Source organism: Acanthochromis polyacanthus, chromosome 9 (genome assembly GCF_021347895.1).
Source record: "Acanthochromis polyacanthus isolate Apoly-LR-REF ecotype Palm Island chromosome 9, KAUST_Apoly_ChrSc, whole genome shotgun sequence".
Lineage (NCBI taxonomy): Eukaryota > Metazoa > Chordata > Actinopteri > Pomacentridae > Acanthochromis > Acanthochromis polyacanthus.
This window is the reverse complement of record NC_067121.1, coordinates 28,198,584-28,223,078: the sequence shown is the minus strand read 5'-3', so window position 1 is coordinate 28,223,078 and position 24,495 is coordinate 28,198,584. Positions and strand designations below refer to the sequence as shown.

General features: G+C 41.2%; 2 protein-coding genes across 3 annotated transcripts in view; both read right to left on the bottom strand.

Annotated features, from left to right (window-relative positions):
* Positions 1 to 1,245, bottom strand: part of epha4b (eph receptor A4b) — a 100,359-nt gene extending 99,114 nt beyond the window's left edge. Inside the window, exon 1 of one of the 2 annotated variants that reach the window (XM_051953230.1) lies at positions 913 to 1,245. In XM_051953230.1, coding sequence (XP_051809190.1) covers positions 913 to 1,027 — 115 coding nt within the window. In that variant the 5' untranslated portion in view covers positions 1,028 to 1,245. The remainder of the gene's footprint in view (positions 1 to 912) is intronic. The other variant, XM_051953229.1, reaches the window with a different exon arrangement.
* Positions 1,246 to 18,743: 17,498 nt separating this feature from the next.
* On the bottom strand, positions 18,744 to 20,260 carry LOC110948936 (eotaxin-like). Its single transcript, XM_022190712.2, has 3 exons — positions 19,951 to 20,260; positions 19,735 to 19,849; positions 18,744 to 19,247 (listed from the first exon to the last, which is right to left on the bottom strand). The coding sequence occupies exons 1-3, from the start codon at positions 20,015 to 20,017 to the stop codon at positions 18,944 to 18,946; spliced, it is 486 nt and encodes a 161-aa protein (XP_022046404.2). The 5' UTR covers positions 20,018 to 20,260; the 3' UTR covers positions 18,744 to 18,943.
* Between the last annotated feature and the right edge of the window lie 4,235 nt (positions 20,261 to 24,495).

Genomic DNA, 24,495 nt, shown 5'->3' with positions numbered 1-24,495 from the left:
AAAAACTGAGAAAATGTCAATGAAAGACAAATCATGGAGATGGAAAGCTTTGTTGAGCTTCAAAACATGACTGACTGGAGCCTTTTTCAGGGGGAAACTGAATGGAATGATTCACAGAAATGACAGCTGCATCATCCCCAGTCAGACAAACACTTTCCAATTCTGTTCAGATAACTTACTCCATAAACTAATTACAACTTGTGCACAGTGGGGTTTCTGCATTTTTTTTAACTTCCCATTAAACAGGCTCCCATGTTTCATTCCACCAAGCAGTCAGGAGTAGTTAGTAAGTAAATTCATTGGCTCATTTCAGGCTGAGCATCGATGTTAATACAATAACTGAGAGAGGCTCAGCAGCAGCGTGTGACAAATTTAATGTAATTGCTGCTCCTCATTTGCAGACAGAAGCAGGAGGCTCCAGATAAAAACAGCATTTATCAGTGCGTAATCGTGGAGATATCAGTAATTAAGAAGGATTGGGACAGAGATGTCAATGTTGTTTTGGCATAATCATAATAAGTTGAGCTACTTTAACGCAAGAACCGATTCATAACATGCACAGGAGAAGGATTTCCCGATGTCACAAAGTGAAACGTCGACCTCAGCCTTCTCTGCTGTGCCAAGGTCTGCCCGTGTGTATCTGTCATACAATTTTAATGTCGGGAAAAGAAAAACGTGACGAACACTTTTTTTTTGGCCTCTCTCACTCCCCTTTCTCCGCTTTTTCTCTATGCATGATTCATAACCAGAGCCGAGCACTTAACGGGAGTCTCCGCCGCTGCGCTCCGCTCCTTTTTTCCCGGCAAAGTGGGAACCGCGGGATGGGTGATGTGGAGCTCCCCTGGTCCGCCTTTCAACAACAGCGCACCGCCAAAGTCATCCAACTCCACACTTGAAGGTGGCTTCACTCACCTTCATTCTCCGGGTAATTCCGTAAGGCTCGGCACGGCGACAACGCGTGAAAAAGAAGCAGGGAGGACAGGAGGGAGAGGGATGGATAGATCCACAGGACGCGTGGTGGTGCCATTTTTCAGGCTGCGCTGCGCCCTCGCTGCATCCCTGTTGGCGGTGTCGAGTCGTTGAGCGCAGCCTTGCGATTGAGGAGAGAGGGAGCAGAGGAGAGGGCAGGCAAGGAGAGAGAGAGGGAGAGGAGGAGGAGAAGCTGGGAAGGAGGGTCCAGTCAGCCAAGGCCTGTCAATCAGCCGCCTGGCTCCGGGGGTGATGTAGAGGCCTGCGGAGACTAGATTACACTGCAAAAAAATAAACATCTGATCAAAAGATTTAGCCGCACAGAATGTTAGCAACAACGCCGTCATTCATTTGTCAGTGCTTCAAGGACATAAAAAATGAATCTATTCCTTCCAAAGCTGTCACACTGAAAAGCCGTGGAGGATATAAATGACGCAGCAAAAGCAAACTTCTTTCTAACTTTGTGGATCATTTTAAAGAACGTGCATTTGTGCAAGGATAAGTTTGGATCTGATGTGTATCTCAGTTATATGCAGAACAAATGCAATCAGTTGACATCTGAAACTGCAGGAGTGACACTGTTAGAGAGGAATGCAGCTAGTTTAACAATGACCTCCAGCCAAAGTGAAAAATATTCCACATTCAGGGACTGAAGTGATTCACATCCTGCCCACATTCAGGTGAGAGAGTCATTCAAGGATTTGTTGTTTCAAAAAAGCCCAGAACCAACAGGCCTTGCCAGAACAAACCAAAACAAAGGCAGCTCTCCTCTCTCATTACTGATCCAGTTGTTGGAATCCAAAGTCTGGATAACACTGACAGGCACTTCCATCTCACTGTAGAAAATATTGTCAATTATTTTGATAAGTGACACCAGGCTGTCTCTCTCTCTCTCTCTCTCTCTCTCTCTCTCTCTCTCTCTCTCTCTCTCTCTCTCTCTCTCTCTCTCTCTCTCTGTCTTTGCCCAGTTGTCGATGTCGTTCCTTTGGATGCTAACAGCAGCAGACAACGCTGACATGCACAACAGATCTCAATCTGACACTTTATGGAGATTTATTCAGCTTATAGCACATGTATGTGTGGGCTTTGTGCTGCATGTGTTATGGTGAGTTTGTGGCTTTTGGCATGTCTCAAGCAGACTGTCTTTAAACATGAATAAGTAATGTGTGCAGATTGTCATGAGAAATGTGTGAGGAGGAGCTGAGAGTGAGCAAGGTCAACCTTCCAATCTCTCACTTCTTTATCACGGACCACTGACACAGCTCGTGTTGTGAAACCTTCGGCCCAGATGGGAAAAGCAGCAGTTTTACAGGGACATTTCACCTCTCAGGAGAGTGTGCATGTGCATTCAGATACAGAATATGCATTATAATATACATTATAATTTAACCTACATATGTACAAGTGGTGAAAAACCACCAACAAATCACAGGGCTTGTAGAAAATTGCTCCTAGCAGTTAACTGAGGCCCATGATTCATTTGACCCATTCAGTTCATTAAAGCAGGAGAACACTGAGAGGAGGCTTTATTTAATGTATTTGAACTCATTTTTTCCCCTTCTTATTTAGCGTTAAAGAAATTTGCCCACTGGCTTTCTTACCACGAGTTAAGACTGATGCCACTCTCATGCTTGCACGCTTAGCTCCGGATAAAGACTATAAACAAGGACGAGCTCTAGAAGTGCTAATATAAGAATTTTATTGCATCTGGATGGAGCCAGGCTCGCCATTTCTATGTTTTCAGGCTTTTCACTCATCTTTTGGCCGTACAGACATGAGAGTAGTATCAGTCTTCTCATCTAACCCTCAGCAAGAGAGAGAATTACCATATTCCTCTGAATGTAAGACTATTTCTTTGATTCTAACATTTGAGTGCCTATTTTAATGTCTAGAAATTTAAGCCCATTTTCATATTTAATTTGGCATTTTTCCTCTGCTGTGAATGCCCAGTGAGAAAAATGAAAGAATGCATAAAGATTTCTCATAGGTCACCTGATGAACTGGAAATTCCCCCCCCCCCCCCCCCCCCCCCAGCAGCCACCAAGCAAAATGCAATGTTACCACGCCGTGATTTATGGAAAGATCGTGACCACAATTATATTTGCCACGAGTAGCGTTCTTCTATCACGCTTCCATCCCAAATGAGGCTCCTGAAAGAGCTATAAAACTGTCAGACATACCCTGATTTATGCTGAAATTCTGTTTTACCCCCTCCTGGCCATGTGTACAGCTACAGAAGTGTGATTTTGTGCTTTTTTTTTCTTGCGTGTGTGAAGCAGCCACCTCCACACATTTGTTAAGGGTCCAATTATGATGATGATTTGTTCTCTGCAATGGCTTTACTTGGTTGACCTAATTTCCTCATTGAGTGTGGGGGGAAGAAAGAAAAAACTACTACTCCTCTTTTCTTCTCCTCCCTCTGCATTTGCTTCTTCCTTCTTTCTCCTCTTCTTCTTCTTCTGCTGCCATGATGCTGCATTCATCCATGCGGTGACAAAACATTGCTGTCATGCATTCCAGCGGCGACAAAGTGACACGGCCCCTTAAACCCTTGTCATTCCCTTCACCACACACATGCATGCATGCACCCAAACACACACGCACACACATCCTGCAATGCCTTGTGGAAGAGACTGGTTTTGCATAATGACATTTCAAGGCAGCACAAACACATGCAGTGACAATTCGCTGACAGAGCTGACTGACGGTAGCCTAGCAAGCATTCGATATGTGTCATGTGTTTCCTTATGCCTTTGTGCTCATAGCTTTATCTGTCTCGCTCCTTCTGTGCATTCATTTCCACAAGGAAGCGCTGATTTCTTCCTAACATTTAATCTATCTTAAAAGAATTCCTTCTTTCATCCGTTTATCCTCCTCTTTTGACCTCTAGTTTCACCTCCTCACCCTGCTTGGCCTCCCTGGATCAGCTTTTCACTTTCTCCACAGTGGTTCTCTAACCAGGTAGCCTATATCTGTTTGCTACTCCCTCACAAACGAATAAACACATTGTGTAGCGTCGGAGCTTCTTCTCTAATAAAGGACAGTTACAAACTTGGATAAGCACACCGGGCGACGCAGCAGGAGCGTGCACAAGTGTGTGCATGCATGTGCCACTGGTGCCGATCACTTGTTTGACAAGGTTCAGAGGTGATGACAGGGTCGTCTGCCTTGCCAGGAACTCCCCCTCGGCCACCACACTCTATATACACACACACCCTTAGCCCTATTCAAAGCCACTCACTCATGTGGTAATGTCTCTATTGTGACAGCCTGAACGCTTTATGGGCAACAGCTTGGTGCTGGCATTTGGGCAGAGGCATGTGCGTTAGTGTGTGTGTGTGTGTGTGTGTGTGTGTGGCTGTTGTCTGGCTCATCCACTGTGGAGTCTGCTCATCTAGAGCTTGAAGCATTGAGCGAGTTCTCAGCTCCAGATCGGTGACAAACTTGTGGAGAATTACAAGTCTGGGAACGGGAGGGAGAGGTGATTTCAGGTGGCAGAGACAAAGGACGACTGCACAAACACACACACACACACACACGTATATATGCTGATATATTTCTACACATATACAGACATCATTCCGCCTCACTTCTGTTACTCTCCTACCGCCACCGTCTCAGTTAAGCAGGCAGAGCGATTCGTCATGTCAGAGCCCTGGTGCTGCCATACAACAAAAGGTGAAGGGAGTGTGGGAAAGGGCTGGTGCACAAAGCCCTCCCTGCCCCCGTACGTCTCACTGTCTCGGTTGCATACGCGAGTCGAGAGCTCCTTCAGCATCCCCCCACCCTGCAGCATCCATGGCCCCTATCTGCAAAAACACAACCAATCTCCCTACACCCCGATATATCCTTCCGTATCTCCAGCTTACTCGTTCATTTTATGATGCAGTGCACCTTAGCTGGGGCTTTAACACGAACACACCCAGGAGGGATTTTCACTCAAGCCGCTGATCCTAAATGTATGTAAGTTCATAGATAGCGTGCCAAAATATCTCAACATCAGGCCTCTGAAGCCCCCCCGAAAAAAACCTTTAACTCAGTCCAGACAGCCATTCAGCCAAAGAGATAGAGGGAGGAAGAGACTGTGGGACAGAGGGAGGGAGAAAGAGATAAAAACAGCTATTCAGGGAGGAAAATCTGCTTGTGTCTGCCAGCTCGGCCCACAAAAAGGGAGCAGGAGAGAGAAGGAGGATCTCCTTGAGACTGACGCCAGCTATGCAGACAGAGAGGCAAACAAACAAACAGACAGACAGACAAATAGAAAGGCAGAGAGGAGGATTTTCACACTGTTCCAAGTGTCTTCTCATTTGGCCTGTGTTTGTACACCTGATTTTATTTGTTTTTTTTATTGTTGCCGACCAAATTGTTGAGCGCACACACTACCACACACTCACAGACACACACACGCGTTGAGTAACTGCTGACTCGTAGGCAAAGTGAACGTTGTCTGGCATATACAGTAGCTGAGCCCAGAGAAAGGATATTTACCGTAAGTCTGCTGGGGAAGAGCAGTCAGTGTCTTACCATCTCAATCATGTCCTTCTCAAACAGAGGAACGCTTTAACAATCAATGAAAACTGACCTTGCCTTCCTGTATCACATTCCCGCCGGAGCTGACCTATTAGCCAATGATGAGAAAACATGCAGATTCACTGGTGGAGATTAGATGAACAATAATTTGAATGCCAGAAAATGGTCGTTCCCAAAACTCTGCCCCCCTGATAAAAGCAAATATCTGTCTTTATGTCGGCCACAAAATTAATGTTATCAAATCGGGAGGTTTATGTTATTCGCTTCTGCCGGCGTCGCATCATATCAAAGGCGTTAAAAGGAAGCGGGATGGATGGATAAAAGGAAAGATGGAGTCATCATGATGAATTGGAGCATGCCCAAACTGTGACAGTCTGTTGGCAAAGACAGGACGGAGAGATGCCCAACTCGAAGCTCAGTCATTTCTTGCTCGCCTAATGCCTTATATGGATAGAGTGGCGGAGATCAAGCAGAATATGAAAAGCGATTTAGACTTTGCTGTCATACATATGGATCACTTAGAGCTGCTGTCATCAGGTTTCTGGTCCTTTTAGCCGCCGATTCCTCAGTGACTGCTGCTCTTTTGTACAGTTGTTTTCAGTACATGCAGGGATGGAATACAACCTGGGGAGGCAAATATCACATTTAATGGTCATCATTTTTCCTCAGATAGGAAAGGTTTAGACTAATAAACAATATTCCAGTTTCATGGAAGACATTTTGACACGAAAATAGATAATAAAATTGAGGATGACCGAATTCCAAGTTGCTCCATTTTCTATCCTGAGACCATACATGCTGCCCGGGAGGAATGACAGAGATATTTATGTCCTTTTAAACATGGGCAGGAGTATCCTTGTTATGATCAGGTTTTTCGAGCTGCAAGGCCCTTATCCTTATCTTGATCAGGATATGCTTCCCGGAGGTCTCTTATCTCGGTTTCTGATCATTTGCTGCCGTGGGTTCAGTTGTGTCTTCAACTCAGGCAAGACTTAGTGAACCAAAAAAGAAGATGGTGAAATATGTCATTATTATCAACATGCTGAAGTAAGTAAATTATTCATGGAAAAATCAGTTTATCGCTCTTAGTTTCTGTTGTTAATCTGATCAAGAACCATTTCAGGCAGAAACTCTCCTTTATTCACTCTAAATAGTTTGTAAACAGCGTTAGCACAGAAATAAGTGGTGGTTAAGCTGTTGGGAAGTGAAGCATTTTAACACAAACAGCCAGAAACTTGTGTGCTGTAATGATAATTTCATCAGGAATATGGATAATTAGGTTCCTGAGAAAGAGGAACGTGCAAATATTGTCATTTACTTGAATAGAACAGAGCTGTAATATGTGTTGTTAGTAACACTCATGGTTTTTCTACTAAAAAGATAATTTTTTCCCCCAGAAGAAGCACTAAAGGAGCTCATAAGAGATTTTTACCAACAAAGATGTTTTTTATTTGTCATAGCAGGAAAACAGAAGTAGAACAAATGTCATTAACAGTGGTGCTGTAGGAAGAATGACAGTGAGCCAGCATGCTCAGACTCTGATACTAGCTCTCCTAAATGGAATGCAGTTGGTTTTTTATCGTTATCATTTGTGCTGTGCTGTTCTTCTTCTGTGAAAAAGGTCTGTTGTTGCTGTTATTAAGACAAACATCCACAGGACCAGTCTGTGGGAAATTTAAGATGCCGTAATCCAAAATGTGAAACCACATGGTTGACAAAAAACTGTTTTCTCAGTAAATGAAGTGATGTGCATGTTTACATTTATTTTGCGTTTACTGGAATTTCTTATAGTATTAATAATGTTTTTGAAATAGACTATGAATATTGATGTAGCATAAAATAACCTGTATGATGACTGACCTAAAAAAACAGATTTTTTTTTGGAAACTTGTTTATAGATACAGCACTATTAGTACTAATATTAAATACTATTATATTTGAACTTCCCTTTGGGGATTAATAAAGTTATTGTATTGTATTATTGTATTACTATTCAAAAGTTTGAGGTCTATTAGAATTGTCCATATTTTTGAAAGAAAAGCATTTTTTTTTCAATGAAGATAACATTAAATTAATCATAAATCCAGTCTAGACATTGTTAATGTGGTAAATGACTAGTCTAGCTAGAAACGGCTGATTTTTGATGGAATATCTACACAGTGATAGAAAAGAATATTTCCAGCAACCATCACTCTTGTGTTCTAATGCTACATTGTGTTAGCTAATGGTGTTGAAAGGCTAACTGATGGTTAGAAAATCCTTGTGCAATTATGCTAGCACATGAATAAAAGCGTGATTTTTCATGAAAAACATGAAATTGTCTGAGGGACCCCAAACGTTTGAACGACAGTGTATATGTGTAGATACAGACTGTTAAAATACCTATCCAAAATTAACAGAATATCATAAATATTTTCTGTGACATTCAAGTTTAATACCATGAATATATTTCTAAATGTGAATACAAATGCTGAAAATTAACACAAAAGGAGAAAAAATATTTACGTCTTAGGTCATTTTAAAAAAAAATTTACACATGCAAATGAAGTTCATTAAACAATAAAAAAAGCCTATATTATATGTAAAATTAATGCTAGAAAATGTATTTCAATCATGGAAAATTATTATATTTTTATGAGATGTTTATTTTAAATTATTTGTCGGTATTTTTGGCCACCTCACCAGCTAGAATATTACTGTCTTTTAGTAGTTTTTTTGCTTATTTGTTTTGTTTGTTTTACAGTGTGGGTGTTTAAAAAGATAAACTGTGTTTTGCAGCATATTGGGGGTCAACTGACATTTAACAGTTTTGCCCTTTTTTGGGACCAAATTTAAGTATATGGACTTAATTAAAGTGTTTGAGGCATACCTGCACAGAGACTGAAACTGCACTAAAAGTAAAATAAACTTTAACAAAAAAAAATCCCAAACTAAACTAAAAGAAATAAAACAAAGAAATCGATCCATCCTTGAGCTATACTTGCTTTACCCTCTAGAGGGTTGCAGAGGACTGGATCCTATACAGTTCATCACAGGGCTAACAGAGAGAAAGAACACAGCCGTTTACGCTCCCACCTATAGCCAAGTTAGAATCACTAATTAACACAGCATGCATATCTTTGCACTGTGAGAGAAAATTGGAGAAATCTTAAACTCCACACAGAAAGAATCCAGCTGGAAGGTAACAGCGTTAGCCACCGCACCACCAAGTCTCACTAACTGAAAGAGAAAGTGCCCGTAATTGGAAGAATGTTTGAGTCCAAATAATATAGGGAAGTGAGAGTAGAAAGCAGGTAAATGTTTGATATTTTAAGAAAATGACACCAGTGCGCAGTAACTAAACATAGCAGCATGGCGTCTGTCAGGAATTGGAGCTGCATTAAGTCACTTCTGTCCACTTAAAGGTAGTAAGTAGCAAAAGCAGAAGGCTACCCATCATTATTACATTTTCACTTAACAGAGAGCCAGTCAAATTTCCTGCTGTGCTGACTTAATTCAATAAAGCAAAGTGCAGGTGTGGAGAAAGTGTGTCTACCTCTAAATGTCTTTTGGAGTCTTGCAAAAAACAATGACTACAAGCTGCACATACCTGTTCACGTCACAGAATGTTTGATTCATAGTTAAAATCGAGTTGATTCGTGTCTTCTTAAACTGTAAATAGACACATGAAGCACAGTTTATTTCACCTTTTCTTCACACACACATACAATTACAATTATGTACACAGAGCAGATACGCATGTTGGAGTGATTTGTCACCCGCTCCCTTGGCACGAACAGGCCTGCGCTAATGGACAGACACTCTTTGTGTGCTAAACAAATTAGCTCCATTACTAAGAAGCAGGCAACAAGAGTGAGACAGACAGATAGAGAGACGGGGAGAGGGAAAATCGGAGAGGTTCGAGATACGGGACAGAGGAGGAGATAAATGTCGCGAAAGGTAAATACGAGAAGGAGGCAGCAAAGGAAGCGGTTCATGTACGGTGCACAATGAATGAGTGAGAAAGCTGTCTTATCAAACGCAATTTGATGTGAGTGTATGTGTGAGCCAGACTAGACATCTAAGCACTTGGAGCCCTCGTGAGAGAGGGCAAATGTGCATTATCGTCCATCCATCACTCACTCATTACTCATTCACTTACTTACACTCAGACACACACACGCACACACACACACACACACACAACACATACATGAATGCTGATACGTCTTAATACGTGCACTTAACACCAGACTGGATGCGAGTGAGACACATTTATCTCCATGCAGCTGTGTGGAAACGATGCTGAGTGCATCTGTGAATGTGTCTATGTGCGCAGGAGTGAATGTGATCCGCCAGGTTTCAGGTCAAAGCGATTCTCTGTCAAATGACTGGTTCATAATCTGATTGACAGTGAGACTACCTCCTCTTCATGTCTTCTCCTCTCTTTCTCATCATTTATCATCCTCTGTTATTCTTTTTTTTATCACTCTCCATCCCTGTGTCTTTCTGTATCTTTTCTTTTTACAACCTTTTCCTGTCTGATACCGTTTTAAATCCTCTAGCACTTTTTAAAACCGTGTTTGTCCTCGCCTCCCGTATCCATTGCCCTTATCCTTCCCTCCTTCCTGTCTCACTCTTGATGATATAAACACATCATTCTGTCTGCGTCGTGATCGGATTACCTGTGGTAACACAGCTCATAACCACTGCACTTCTGCCTCCTGGAAGTGTATTTAGATGTGTGTGTGTTCCTCAGTATAACCAAGTGTAAAAATGTCCTTGCCCTGAATGTTCAAAGTGAATGGAAACACAAAGACCTTTTCCTCAGTGACGACAGCACTGTAGTGGCCTTGAATGCTTTCTCTGGACTTACTACAGTCACACAAAGTTGTATGAAGTGGGAGCTTGATGCTTTTCGGTGCTGACACTCTGCATAACTACAGAAATATTATCTAGACCACCCAGTGAAAATGGACTCCTATTACGTTCATAGTTTCAGAGGGTTTCTGTAAATGCTTGCATGGAATTATCTTTGGCTTTTTGAAACCTGCATGTAGTTAGGTACATTTGCATACAGCCAGGATCATTTATAGTGCTCCTCAAACCAAACAGATGGAAGAATAATCCATCCTAGAGTGTCACAATGGAAGTTTCCAGATCAATTCTGCGTGTTCTGTTGCACGTCATCCTCCCTCTCTCCAATTTAAATGTAAGCTCACTACTCTTCTCTATCAAATAAGGGCTAAAATGCATTAAAACACTTCATCCATCTGGCATAAAAGGAAGGTTCTACATGAACAGACAGCAAACATATTCATCCTGACAGGTCACTTACTTACTCCTGCTATAGATGACATTGTTCGTCTGTCAGTCCATCAGTTTGTCTCACACTGATATATCTCAGTCTGAGGCAAACCGATCTATTTGTTATCTTTCCATCAAATTTGAGTGAACTGTCTTGACAAGCACTGGATTTGTTGTCATAAAAGTTGATACACGTACTGCTTTTGTAAGCCAGACTTATCAGCTAATCCTGGCAGGGTGGATACTGCGCTGAAGATTGCAATAGTAATGATAATGGTGACAGTTATAAATATAAGCTTTTATGGTACTAATGAAAAAGGAGTGAAGTGCTTTCCAAGAGGCAACTTTAAAGGCATCTTCCTGCAATTGAATCTTCATTTAGAGAATTGTTGCTTCTTTAAGAAAGTTAGCTAAGAGATAAAACATCAAAAGAAGAAAAATTATTGATCCTGAGCACAAAAATGAGCCACAAACAAACACAAAGCCACTGAGAGCTTGGTGGGAAGAGATTCTCGAGGTGGCCTTGAGCTTCTCTTGTTTGTGTGTGGTATTTTTTAATTAAATGCATGATAAAAAGTGACATAGAAGTCAGAGTAAGCTGATACTCTGCTCCTGTAAGGTTGAGGCCATTGTACCCTAATCAGCAGGGCTTCCTTACCTCTGGCCAAACAACCTCTAACCTCTTCAATAGATTCATTTACAGTGACAGCAAGGTGAAAAAGCAACATGCGCACATTACCTTTGTCCAGAGGGGCATATATGGAGAAACACTTTACTGGTGTCTCCTTTGACATTATCATAGCGATTTAATGATATGCTATAGGCCTCATTTAAACTCTTAGCAGCTGCTTGGAATCGATACCACCATGTCACCCAGTAATCAATATCGCTTACACACACACACCCTGGGAGGAATTTCTCTTATCGGGAAACATCAGATCCAGCAGATACACTTGAATGGCTATCGGGGCCAGATTGACTCACAGTTAGGGGACTCATGATCAATGTTTTTGCTTGCAAACCAAACTTATCCTCTTGTTCTCTCTGTGTGTGTGTGTGTGTGTGTGTGTGTGTGTGTGTGTGTGTGTGTGTGTGTGTGTGTGTGTGTGTCTGTGTGTGTGTGTGTGTGTGTGTGTGTGTGTGTGTGTGTCTGTGTGTGTGTGTGTGTGTGTGTGTGTGTGTGTGTGTGTGTGTGTGTGTGTGCTGGAGCATGTGTCCAGGGAGTGTTTGCCTGCTCAACCAGCTGCCTGCTCGTTCACGGCATATTAATATTAAGATGGCGGCGGCGAGGATCAGAGGACAGACGAGCAGCTCCAGAGCAGGCCGAGTGCATCCGTGGACTCGCCTGACAACAGAGGCCCCAAACCGAGCTCCCCCACTGGGTTCAAGAGACAAAGACAAGTGCCTGTGTTTTCAAACACAGGCCCCTCTCACCACCCAGAGGTCAGGAACTTGGAATAATCTAGCTCAAGCAGGAGGGACCGCGCTTTCTCATGCACACACACACACACACACACGCGCACACACACACTCACTCACTCACTCACTCACTCACTCACTCACTCACTCACTCACTCACACACACACATTTAGGGATTAAAGCTTTGATATGACCCTGCTTAACCTAACAGAGGAACAAATGGTGGGGTGTCACAGGGGGAAGAGAGGGCTGTAGGAAGAAAGTTTTGAAGGGTGGGGCGACTACGTGGGCAGAAATACAAAAAAGTAGTGGTGGTGGGGGATGAAAGGGGCAATCATGTGACATGTGCTTAACAGACGGAATGCTAGAAAGCATGTTCGCTAAAAGAGATAAAGAAGGAGCGAGGGGACAAGATATGGACTGAATGGACTGTATGATCAAAGCAGACAAATAAAGAGAGGACGACAAGAGAGGGAGACCTTGCTGCAGTGAGTTATGAATGAGCTCTGGTGGTCTGAAAGGGACTCGTGCTCTTTGATCCTCCTCTAATAATGTTGCTCAAGCACAGCCTCATTAGAAATGCCAGCACCAAAGAGAGACAAATTACTGTCGATCAGATCTGAAAACCAGAGCAAAAATATGCAGAGCAGATTTTTCAACATTTTTTTCAACTGGTAGCTTATGTTTTAGCATTGTATTATCCAGACTGGGATGTCTAAATTATTCAGAGCCAACTGGCATTTTATCTTTTTGGCCTCACAGTTTACTGTATTGCCATGAAGAGCAGAATAATGTCAGCTATAGCCTAGGGGTTGCAGTGGTTGTATTTTTGCCACACTAGACTACTGGGCTAAATTTGGATGACTCTCTCAGAGGCTGTCAAGCTGCTGATTGTCTCTCTGCAGGGAACGTACGCCATCTAGTGCACCAGTATGAAGGCCCACAAAGGAAACTGCAGAAAGGGATATCAGAAGTGTAGATCACTGTGTTCATCAGTCATGTAGAGTGAAGAAGTAAGAAGAGTGAAAAGAAGATTGAGGACTGAGCACTGTGCGGTCTCATATGTGTCTTAGTCAAATTCTATTTCAATAGAGAAGCAGTCTGTTGATGATGATTCATAATATCCTTTAAATATTTCCTTTCTCATATATGAAATCTCCAGAATTTAAAAATTAGCATGAGCCCTGCTAAGGCATCTAGGTCATTCTGTTATTGGATGATTACAAAAACAGATGGTTTTGTAAGTCTTGATTTAAAGTCAGTTAGACACGCTAAGGAAGCAAATAGGCATAAAAATGTATATATGAAAAATATTAATACTTTGTTATGATACAAACTGTTGTATATCTTCTGTCAGATCCACAAAGGTCATATTCAGTTTCAGTAGGGAAGCAATGTAAATCATTTCTGTTAATGTTCATGCATATCATGCAATCCTGATTTTCTTCCCACCTTTAGGAGGAGAGCAGATTTGAAAACTGAACTGAACTCTGCGAATACACATTCACATCTAATCAAGATTAAAATGTTATTGCTCCATCAATTAGATGGAGCCTTGGCAGAATCATGTGACAATCGGCATCTGTCTGTCTGTCTGTCTGTCTGTCTGTCTGTCTGTCTGTCTGTCTGTCTGTCTGTCTGTCTGTCTGTCTGTCTGTCTGTCTGTCTGTCTGTCTGTCTGTTAGTAACATTACTCAAAAACCAACTTACAGATTTGCGTGAAATTTTCAGGAAAGGTCAGAAATGGCACAGGGACTAAGTGATTAGATTTCGGCAGTGGTGCAGCTTGTAGTCTGGATCCACAGAATTGTTAAAGATTTCTGTGTCAATGCGATATAGCAGCATGGCGTTGCTGTAACTATGACAACAAGTGAACACTACGTCAGCTGCCTGCTGACGATCACACGATTGTGATACAACTAAAAATCGAACATTGTGCACCTATCGGGACTTATCTGTCCGGAATTAAACGAGCAACAATTGATTAAATTGTGGGGGTGTTTCTGAGTCCCATCAGTTCCTGCCGCTTGCTTCACATTTAGGTCGCACGATTCAGTATCCGTACATAACGTGCACATGCATAATCACACGCCTGTGCTCAGCGCAAGGTCATTTTGTTTGTGGATATATCTATATTAAATGGCCACATTCTATAGTACCGTGATTTCTGCCACGACTTTTGTAAAAAATTCCAGCAATTGGAAATGACACGACTGAGCAGCATTGGTGAAGTACTGCACTCTCTGGGTGCTTTTCTTTTTTGTAAATGTGCACCACATGAGAAGCTGCAACATTATAGATAATAAAGCTAGATTTCAACGCTGGCATCCTCTGGAGGGCAAAGACTTGCAAAATCAAGAAATAATGTAAGTCCTTTCTCAGCTTGTATTGTTTTTTTGTTTCCTTAATGTCCTTATTATAGCAATACAGCCTATCAACAGCAACAAATATTATTTCTAGATGAATACTGTTGAAAATGTTACAAAAGAAACTAGGCCAATCCCCATTAACAACACAAAACAGTAACAGAAGAAGAAGAAAAGAAGATGCACCCCCACCTTCCTTCTAATGGGCCCATTTTACCAAATCTGCGAAGAGGAGTGGACAATTTGCTGTCTATAATAGCACTGGCCAAAAAGAGACAGGTTACTGAAGCGATGAAAACCCACTCCATCTGCAATGATCGTGCTGGATCAGCTGTGGCATTGCGCGTCTCCCAACCGTGAAGAACTGCAGGCAGAGGGCCGCTATAATTAAAGCGCTTATTGATTAGTCTTCACGCTCCTGCGTCCCCTGGACCGTGAGCCGGAGGCGCGGTGCGGGTCAGCCCCTCTCACAGACATTCAAATCACCTCGGAGCCACGAGAGCAATGTCTATGCTAATGTCTATGGTAATACAGCCCCCAGTTTAAGTCGATTATTGACGCTTTGCCTAAATGGACGGTTGATCCACAATTGAAGCTTTATGTGAAGGGGTCAATGTGAGCGAGATTGATACCGGGGCAAGGGGTCAGCTTCATTTCAACCCCACTGGTTTCAGGAAATGAATTGGGAATTACTTAGTTAATTGAAATATTAATTGGAAAGTAAATGACGTTTCTCAACTCCAAGTGGGATTTCTGTTCATCCCCTGGTATTGAATAGAAATGCACAATATCTATCTATGGAGGCCCTGGGGAGCAGGTGAAAGACCCTCATTTGTTGAGGATCAACCTCTCGCTGGTTTAATTTCACCATTTATATAGTTTTTATAACTTTTTTCAACCTGTGTGTGTGTGTGTGTGTGTGAAGACAAGACAGAGATAAAATGAAAGAAGCATAACACAATATAAGTCCCACAGTAAGATAAAATAAGAGAATTGGTCATACATATTTGGAGCAGAGAATAACAGTGGTTGATGGACCTCTGGTGGGTGCTGGTGCTGGGGGGCAAAGCAGAACATCATGCAATCAGTCTGAGAAAGGTCGGCGTATCGATCGGTGTGTATGGCTCCACTGTTACAGATCAAAAACATCTCTGCTCACTTCTGCAGCTCTAAGAATGACCTGGAGTGTACTGCTCTTTCCAACAGTCCATCCCCAGACAAACGTTGTGTTTGTCGCACTGACATCTTTCAGACCCAAACCCAGACATATAGCTCTTTGTTGCAGCCCTTTATGGAAGTTTTCTGTCTGTTTGTTCTTACTTGAAACGAGTTGGAGATGAACAGGAAAGGAGATGTCTATCTGATTGTAGTATTTCCACCAAAAAAAGATGAGAAAGCCACATATCTTTATCTTCCAGAATGAATCAATAACATTTCCCTCAGTGTTGGATAAAGGATGAAATTAAAGCTTGATCTGACAGGAGCTGATCCTTTATTAAACAGGGAGAGCAGACACTGTTAAATATATCCATCTGATGAGACAGTCCTTTAATTACTGGTCTCATTTGCCACATGCCACTCACGACGTGTCTCCGCCTGTAGGTGCGTGTTATTTGCTTTAAGCTGTGTAGTAACTATTGATGTGTTTGATATCACAAAATACTCTTTTCTGATTAAGCCTGATCCTACTAGCCCCATATCGGCTGTAAGTAAAGTCACACTGCGACGATTTAGGGCATGTGACTCATGCAGGAGTAGGTGTTAATGTAAACAACGTGAACAGGAAGTAGTGGTTTGAGGTATGGGGGTTTGGTTTTCCTGATTCCATTTCACACATGGTGATGATGTGGGGCAGTATAAAACATTAGCTGCCGTTTTTTTTTTTTTACAGCCCCCTGTGTGCACATATGTAAATATGTTTAAGCATGCCCTCGTGTCCGTGTACAGGGGCTCGACAATGTGCTTCTCATTGCCATTTGCGGTCGATATCGGATGAGGATATGAGAGTCAGTATTGATTGTAATTTCCTGCGACGCCACATTCCACTCTCTTCCTTTATCAGGAGACGAATTCCTATCAGCCACGCTGTCAGCCAACCAGCAGCCCTGGCTGCTACCCAGGACAACAACTAATGAATAAGAGAGGAATGAATAATCCAGTAAGGCATTTCTCCTCTGACAAACAGGTTGCCACAGGGGTGATAATGATGAGTCTAGGATATTAGGTGTGGAGAAATGTGTGTGTGTATGAGAGTGCAGAGTACATCGGTACAGGCAGGTCATTATGTGTGTGTCTGCTTGTTTGTGTATATAGTATGCTCTCCACTGTGTGTGTGTGTGTGTGTGTGTGTGTGTGTGTGTGTGTGTGTGTGTGTGTGTGTGTGTGTGTGTGTGTGTGTGTGTGTGTGTGTGTGTGTGTGTGTGTATGGTTTTTGTGCCTGGTGATACACCAGTCAAGTTTTTGACTTTAATGATTGGACATTTGGGACGACAGCTGTTTGTGTGCTTTGGGATTTGCTGAGTGAAGCAGTCAAGGGCACGACGCCAATATTTGCCCTCCATCCTGACAACAGGTGGACAGCCAATCAGCTGTTTGCTTTTGTTGTTATTGCAGCGCTGGTATAATGATGTGCTGAGGAGCATCAGGCTCCAGATACTGAAGGTTTCCACTCTCTCCTGTCTTCTCCTCTGATTTTCACCTGTCAGTTTTTCTTCAACATTTTCTGTAATGGATTTCAATGGATCCGTTTTGAGCTGCTGTTTATCTTGCAGACATTTGTACGTCCATCACCTTCACCCCTTCTCTATATCCCGTTCGCTCTCTCCCTGTTGTTTTTTAATAAATCCTCTCTTTCTGTCATTTTAAACTTTAAATTGAGTTCATTATATTGTGGGTTTGCCTGGCTGCTTGGGTGAATGCCGTGCTAAAACTCTAGCACGGACACGAAACCGTCTTCTGAACACACTATTCATGCCCCATCTGTGCTCTATGTGAGCCCTTAAACTACTATTTCCTCCCTCCATTCTGCTTTTATCCCTTTCTTCCTGGATGTGGTCATGTGGCATAGAAAAAAAACTGTCTCCATCAAACACTACCATTGCTTTCATCAAAGGTCATGCACAGGTGTTCTCACTCATTCTGAAAGTGGAAGCAGCAAGCGGTGTGAATCCTATATATACACCTTTTTGTGTTAATTTTGCTTTTTATATTAATGTAGCAGCAAGTTTTGATGCATTTTTAAACATTCTAATAACAGTTTGTCGACACTTCTGCTGTTCTTTTCACAAAGTTGGTAAAACTGTGATTTCTTAACGTATCTGTCTTTGAATTATGAGCCAGAGGGTGACTTTTTCTTTTCTACCTCTGACAGTGAATTAGATTGAAGTTTCACATTCATGTATAAGGAATTAGATAGAGTCATCTCTCAGGATTCCATGTTCTAGTTAGAGCCCAACCAATACTATATCATTCACACAGATATGACTCTTAGAGGTCTACTTTGTCCTTGTGACTAAATCCACTGATCAGCAAGCCCAGTTTAACTAATTCATTTCAGCTGAAGTAGTTTGGAGTGCTGATGTGAAACCGGTACATGAATCAAATTTTTTTCCACACAACGATTTAGTCATAAGACAGATCAAAAGATGATTTTAATCGCCTCCATTAATATGAAGTTGCCAGTCAGTCGTTGTACTGGGGCCTAAGCTGATGCGCGTACACTATAAAGCTCTGCCTTGCTGCAGAGTATACTGTTTAATGAGGTGAGGTTGGGATTCAAAGATGCAGCAAATGTGCAAGGCTTCAGTCATCTTTGGAAGACTAGTGACGCTATATAAGAAGGGATGATGCCCCAAACATCATGTAACAAAATACTGGGTTCGAGTAGAAATGGTCACCAAGCGTGCAAGTGCTGCATAACAATGCTGCTTGCACTGTTGTTAATATGCTTGCAGTATTAAACAGTTGTTATGATGTTTGTATTTATCTGGATCGTCATCGCTGTCTTGGTGTATGTCTGTGTTGGTTTCCTTCCTGCATGTTTGTTCCTGACATTTGCGTGTGAACCCAATGAGGTCTACCAAGACACAGAGTTACTGAGAACCAGACTTGATTCTTTGTATTTGTCAGCTTGCTCTGATTATGTTCCAGTTGTTTATCACACAAACACAAAATTGGCTGAAAAGTATTTTATTGCCAGCTGACAGTAGAAAAGCTCCAGATACATTCATTTTTGTTTTACATAAACACATACACGAACTATTACATAAACACGCAGCAAGATATAGTCATAATATAATAAAAAATATAATATATTGCAGATATGTAAATTTTTGTAAATGTTCATGGTCACTTTGATTTGTCTTGTGATTCCTCAGGCACATTTTCTCTGCCCCTTCCTTCCTCTCCTTTTGGATGCATTCTTTGATGTCATGGATGCTGCTGGAGTCATGGATGCTGCTGGAGTCATGGATGCTGCTGGAGTCATGGATGCTGCTGGAGTCATGGATGCTGCTGGAGTCATGGATGCTGCTGGAGTCATGTCATTTGTGGATCCTTCTTCATTCTGTCTCATCTCGAGCAATGCTTTTCTGTCCTTGTCCACCTTCTCCATGGCTCTTTTTGTCAGTCGTTTGTCAGGGTCCCAGCACAGTGTGTTTCCACGCACTGTTCGTAACCTGAAATTGATTGTGAGCTGTTAATGGCGTGGCAGGTCAAAATGTGGCTGGTGGGTACAGTACAGTTTGAACAAAATCGTTAATCCTCGCTTGCACTTAGTGATATCTATTCATGCAGATAGTTGGCTGAGGTTTTGAAATTTCCAACCTCAATGTAAGAAATTTGGCATTTCAAAAATTCTGCTGCAGCATCTCTTTCCTGTTACTCAACAATCTATGGTTCTTTTATGAACCTTTTACTTTACAAAGTAGTTCCAATGACAACTGTTGACAGTTAGATTTGTGAATTATTAAGAATGACAGACACACTTCATGGAAAGAGTTGTTGAATCTGTTAGATATGTATTTCTCTAGTGCTCTGAGGAGGATGAAATATAAAATTTGTATCTATGTATACATACATGGGAGAGTACATGTGGACAGGGGTAGTTGTTTTAAGTTTACACATGGCTAAATTCAGTACAATGTGAAACTGCAAGACACTTACAGAACTGCTTTGATGGGACAGACCTCGTCAAGCTGAATGGTGTAATTCACGATACGTTTAATTGGCACTGTGGTTTTGGAATATCCGAGACAACAGTTTCTCGTGGATCCCTGAGCTAAAAAGATCACACAGAAAAAGGCAGATTAAGTACCATTCATTTTACGGTGACAAACATTCAGACCTCATTGAAAAATCTTACATTTCTGCTGTACTCACTTGCATTGGCAAAGGTCACCCATGTGGTCAAACAGAGGAGAGCAGCTAAAACCAGACCGAACTGCATCTTCAGAATTACACCTTGGCTTTGTCCTTCAGAGGTTGAGCGTAGAATCTCTCAACAACGCACTTTTACAGCCTGTATCACTCACAGTATATAATCTAGCTGCTTTCTGGAGTAGATGTAAGCGTAGTGTTGCTCACACGGCAGGCTTGATGTGTACGTTCGATTAGCGCAGCTCCCCGTGTCTTATGAGTATTCAAGTTGTCACCTTTTTATAAAACACAAGCCCCTTCTGCCTAACCAGCCCCTATGGGGGTAGTCACTGTAGCCACACAGTGGGGAGTGGAAACTATGAGTTCACTTTTCACAAGACAAAGATGAGAAACAGTCCATTCACCACAACCCAGCCCACAATCTGACAAGTACGTCTGCAGCATCACTGACATCTACAAACAACTATAAACACACATAGCAACGTGCACACATACACTGATACTCGTCACTTTCCTCTACACTTCACTCTGAAAGCCACAAACTGTTTCTATAGAAGTCAAAAATTTCACAGTTTGAAAAGTTAGAGTGCTGAAAAGACACTCAAATGGTATCCAGTGTTCTGTCAGGTGAGGGAAAGTGTCTCATGGTTAATCAATTAAAGGCCTCCTCTGGTGGAAACCAATTTGTTTTTTTGCCTTGTTTACAAGTCCATGGGGTGTTTTTATAAATGCTACAAGACGTATCATGGGTCAAGTAAGCAGTCAAAGCCACAGTGGAGGATTTTCACCATGAAACTCCAGTTTACCAATAACGCTCACATGGATTCAGACTTCCAGGGTTTCGTGCATAACAAACCAAAGGAACTGAGTCTGTCAGCTTGCAGCGTGGTGCTTTCAGTATCATCGTTCAACAGAATCACTTTCAGGTTCGAATGGCTGAATGACTCCAATATTAAAGCTTGCAACTGTGTAATGTAGAGTAGATTTGGAGTTGTTGAGCAGAGTTGTAGGTGAACTGCTATGCTGAGGCCGTCATGAATGGGTAGGGTTGACTGGCGAGAAAAGCAGGGACAGTGTAGATTCTTGGAAAAACAAGAATATAGAGCTTCATCTAATTCACTTTAAGGTAGGCAATAAATGTCTAAATATGTAACACTGATAAGCAAAATGAAATAACCAGAGAGAGGCTTCTAGATAAATGACACAACTTTGATAAGTTCTTATCAAAAACATCATCTTTCATCCTGTTGTCAATCCCACACACCCCACTGACAGGGACATTCTCAGCTAAGCTTTGTTTAATACCATTGTGATGAATGTCTGATTAACAGTCACTACTTAGCAATCCAACTGACATCGAAAACTATTTCTAAATTTTGACCCTTGACCTTTCTTACCAAAGATAAGAACATTGTTTAAATATGAATTTGTGTGTGAGTGCAAGCGAGCGTCAGCTCAATGGATTTGCAATCGCTAAATACCTGCTGACTTAGACATGACACCAAGAATACTAAGAAGTGAAAAGTGTTCCAATATCCCAGAACCACCCTCTCTTTACTGTCACCCATATGCTCAGCACCGCTCTTCACAGCAAGCTACATTCACTATAATAGCCAGCTAATATCACCAGCAAGCAACAACTAACAACATGTCAAGCCAGCTAGCATGTTGCTACCTGCAGCACAGTATGTTTGCATCATATGTTTGCACCAGTTCTTCTCTTAAAGGTTTGCAATAATATTGTTTGTCTGTTTGCTGATTTAGTAGTCCACAGTGGAGGAGGAAGTACTGAAGCTCAGTACTTAAGTAAAAATACAGATAATCAGCCAAATATATACTTAAGTAAAAGTAGAAGTACTACATTACAATCCTACTTGAGTAAAAGTAAATAAGTACTTACTTTTAAATGTACTTTAAGTATTAAAAGTAAAAGTACTCATGCAATGGGCTGTCACTTAATGTCTATATAGCAATAAATACCTAGTATGGGGCTGTGTTGCCCTGTAGAGTAAAATATTATCAACAGAATTAAAAAATAGAGCGTGAAATGTATCACAGAGAGTAAGCATAAGTACGCTAACCTTTACAATAAACAAAGGTTGTTGCTGGTAAATATTACTAATGGCATCTGCAGAATTATTAGTAGTAAGAATTATTAGTAGTGACATCTGAATTTTCTAATATCGTTAGGCAAAACCAATAGAGAAGACGGTTATTTTTTCAAATCATTTATTTTATTGTGATTCTATTCAAAGTAAAACACTGGACTCTGTTGGCTGCATTATAGAAAAAAAAATGTATCCAGAGTTGACATGCCAAAAACTGGGCTAGTAAATGACTAGGACATTAATCAATGACAATTTTTGTACTGGTAATTAGTTTGACTAATTAGTTTGTGACATTTTAAGAACATTACTTAAATTATTCCTCACTAACAATTAACTAAAGATCTTAGTGCAATAACAAAACAAAGAATTTGAGGACAAAATCTCAAGATTTGGAAAAGACAGATCATGTCACATTTTTCAGCCATTTATCTAATCAAATGGGCTAACTTATCGGCTGATTAAAGGGTCAGAATAAAAAGACAAAATAAGACTAATTTTACCTGCACTATCTAGGCATTGAGCTAGTGCAAACGTGCACATTAATACGAATTTCACAACACAGAAAAGCTAGACCCTGTATTACATTGTAAATTACGTCAAGCTAGCAAGCTAATTTACCTCACGTTCCCATGGAAGTTAGCTAAATAATGAAAACACCGTTGTACTCATTTCTGGCTGTTTCTGTATATTAATATGTACTTTGCTAGATTATAGCATTTATAACATGATGTCAGTAAACAAAATTAATATAACTTTGGCTAACGTGTATAATCCCGTGAAAATAACTTTGCATTGCAAGAGTTCCGCTTACCTCAATGTGTTTCTTAAGATTCGAAGGTGAATTTTTGAAAGCCAGCAATTCTTTCCTTTGCGGCAGACAGCTGAGGCATTGGAATATCCACGAGTCCTTCTTGGAACCGATATATCTAAACAATTCCTTTAAATAGGGCCAAGGGTGGCTGGAATCAGTCTCAGTCTCCGTGTCCATGTTCGCACTGCCGCTTCCAAATACACGCTCTGCTGTCAGTGGAGGCCGGGATAACAGAACGTGATTGGTTCAAACTTCCGAGGCAGCGACCATAGTCTATGAATGCATCCAATACTCTTTGTGAAGACATTTGGCGACTAATTCATTATAAAATGTAACGAGGTGCATTTTGGAAATGTAGTGAAGTAGAAAGTACAGATAATAGCTGCAAAATGTAGTGGAGTAAAAGTCAAAAGTATACTCTATATTTTTTACTTAAGTAAAGTACAGATACGTGAAAAATGTACTTAAGTACAGTAACGAAGTATTTGTACTCCGTTACATTCCACCACTGGTAGTCCAGCATGTGATCAGGTAACCACTGGCTGTCTATTAGAGCCTGCTTTTCTATTTGTTTAGTGCTGCATCCAACCCAGACCATGATATGGTAATGTGATGTGCAGAGAAAAAGACTCAGTGATTGTTGTGATAATTATGGTAATTTTCCTTTGAGGCATATTAGAAAATGTTACATACTGCTCTAATTATTTACTGCCTTCAAGAATGATCAATTGTAGAATCAGAATGTTTTGTCTGCATATCACAACATCTGTTCAGCCTGTTTGCTGATGCACAAAATGCCCAAAAAAAACAGCTCCGCAGGTGACAGTGAATGATGTGAGAGTATAGAATATATTTTGCAGAAATTGCAATAAGTTCTTCCACTATAAGTGAAATAAATGAATAATTGCAGCATTTTTTGATGTATTTTGTTATATATTAACGAACATTTTTTGTGGAAAATGAGTATGACAGCAAACTGACATTATATTTAGAGATAAATAAAAGCGTAATGAATAATGTGAGCACTATTTGTGTGATATTATTGCTTTTCTGTTGCTGGGCTGGGTTTGGCTTTATCTGAAACTGTGGGTCTGCCATTTTACTACAACCACCACATCCTGAATGCTCACACAAGCAGGTGTATGCATGAAAATGCATGCTTGTGGTGGTCTGTCTCAGCAGAACATTAATAGGTGAGCTGTTTCCTCTCTTCTTAGAATGTTGAATGCAATACGATGAAACCTCTCAGTGGGGATGGAACGCTAAATGTGTGATAAAACTGCTGACCACATGCAGCTCTGGGTGAAAGAGAAAAGGACACAACAGCTTAGAGGAAAACTTTTGTACTTCTGTAATAATAATGAAAAAAAATACTGTGAGATGTAAAAGATCAGTTAAAGAGATGAATCCACAATAATCCATCAGGCACAGAAGTTCCCTTCAGCTTAATGGAGAACTTTTGCCTCCTTCAGCTCGTTGTTTTGGTTTTGCACCACTATTCTCATCTACAGTGTTTCCAGGTGTATCTGAAACTGAGTCTGAAATATGAAACTCTTAGTTTGCTACTCGCAAACACACGACAGAAATAGCGAACACTGTGGAGCATTTGCAAAGCACTTCAATTGGCTG

What these genes read in the sequence shown, in the direction of transcription:
- LOC110948936 (XM_022190712.2), bottom strand. Translation starts at nt 20,017, where the DNA reads ATGCAGTTCGGTCTGGTTTTAGCTGCTCTCCTCTGTTTGACCACATGG. An exon ending in GGTGACCTTTGCCAATGCAA is followed by an intron (nt 19,850 to 19,950) that starts GTGAGTACAGCA and finishes TGATCTTTTTAG; the next exon opens with CTCAGGGATCCACGAGAAAC. An exon ending in TGTCCCATCAAAGCAGTTCT is followed by an intron (nt 19,248 to 19,734) that starts GTAAGTGTCTTG and finishes AATCAATTTCAG; the next exon opens with GTTACGAACAGTGCGTGGAA.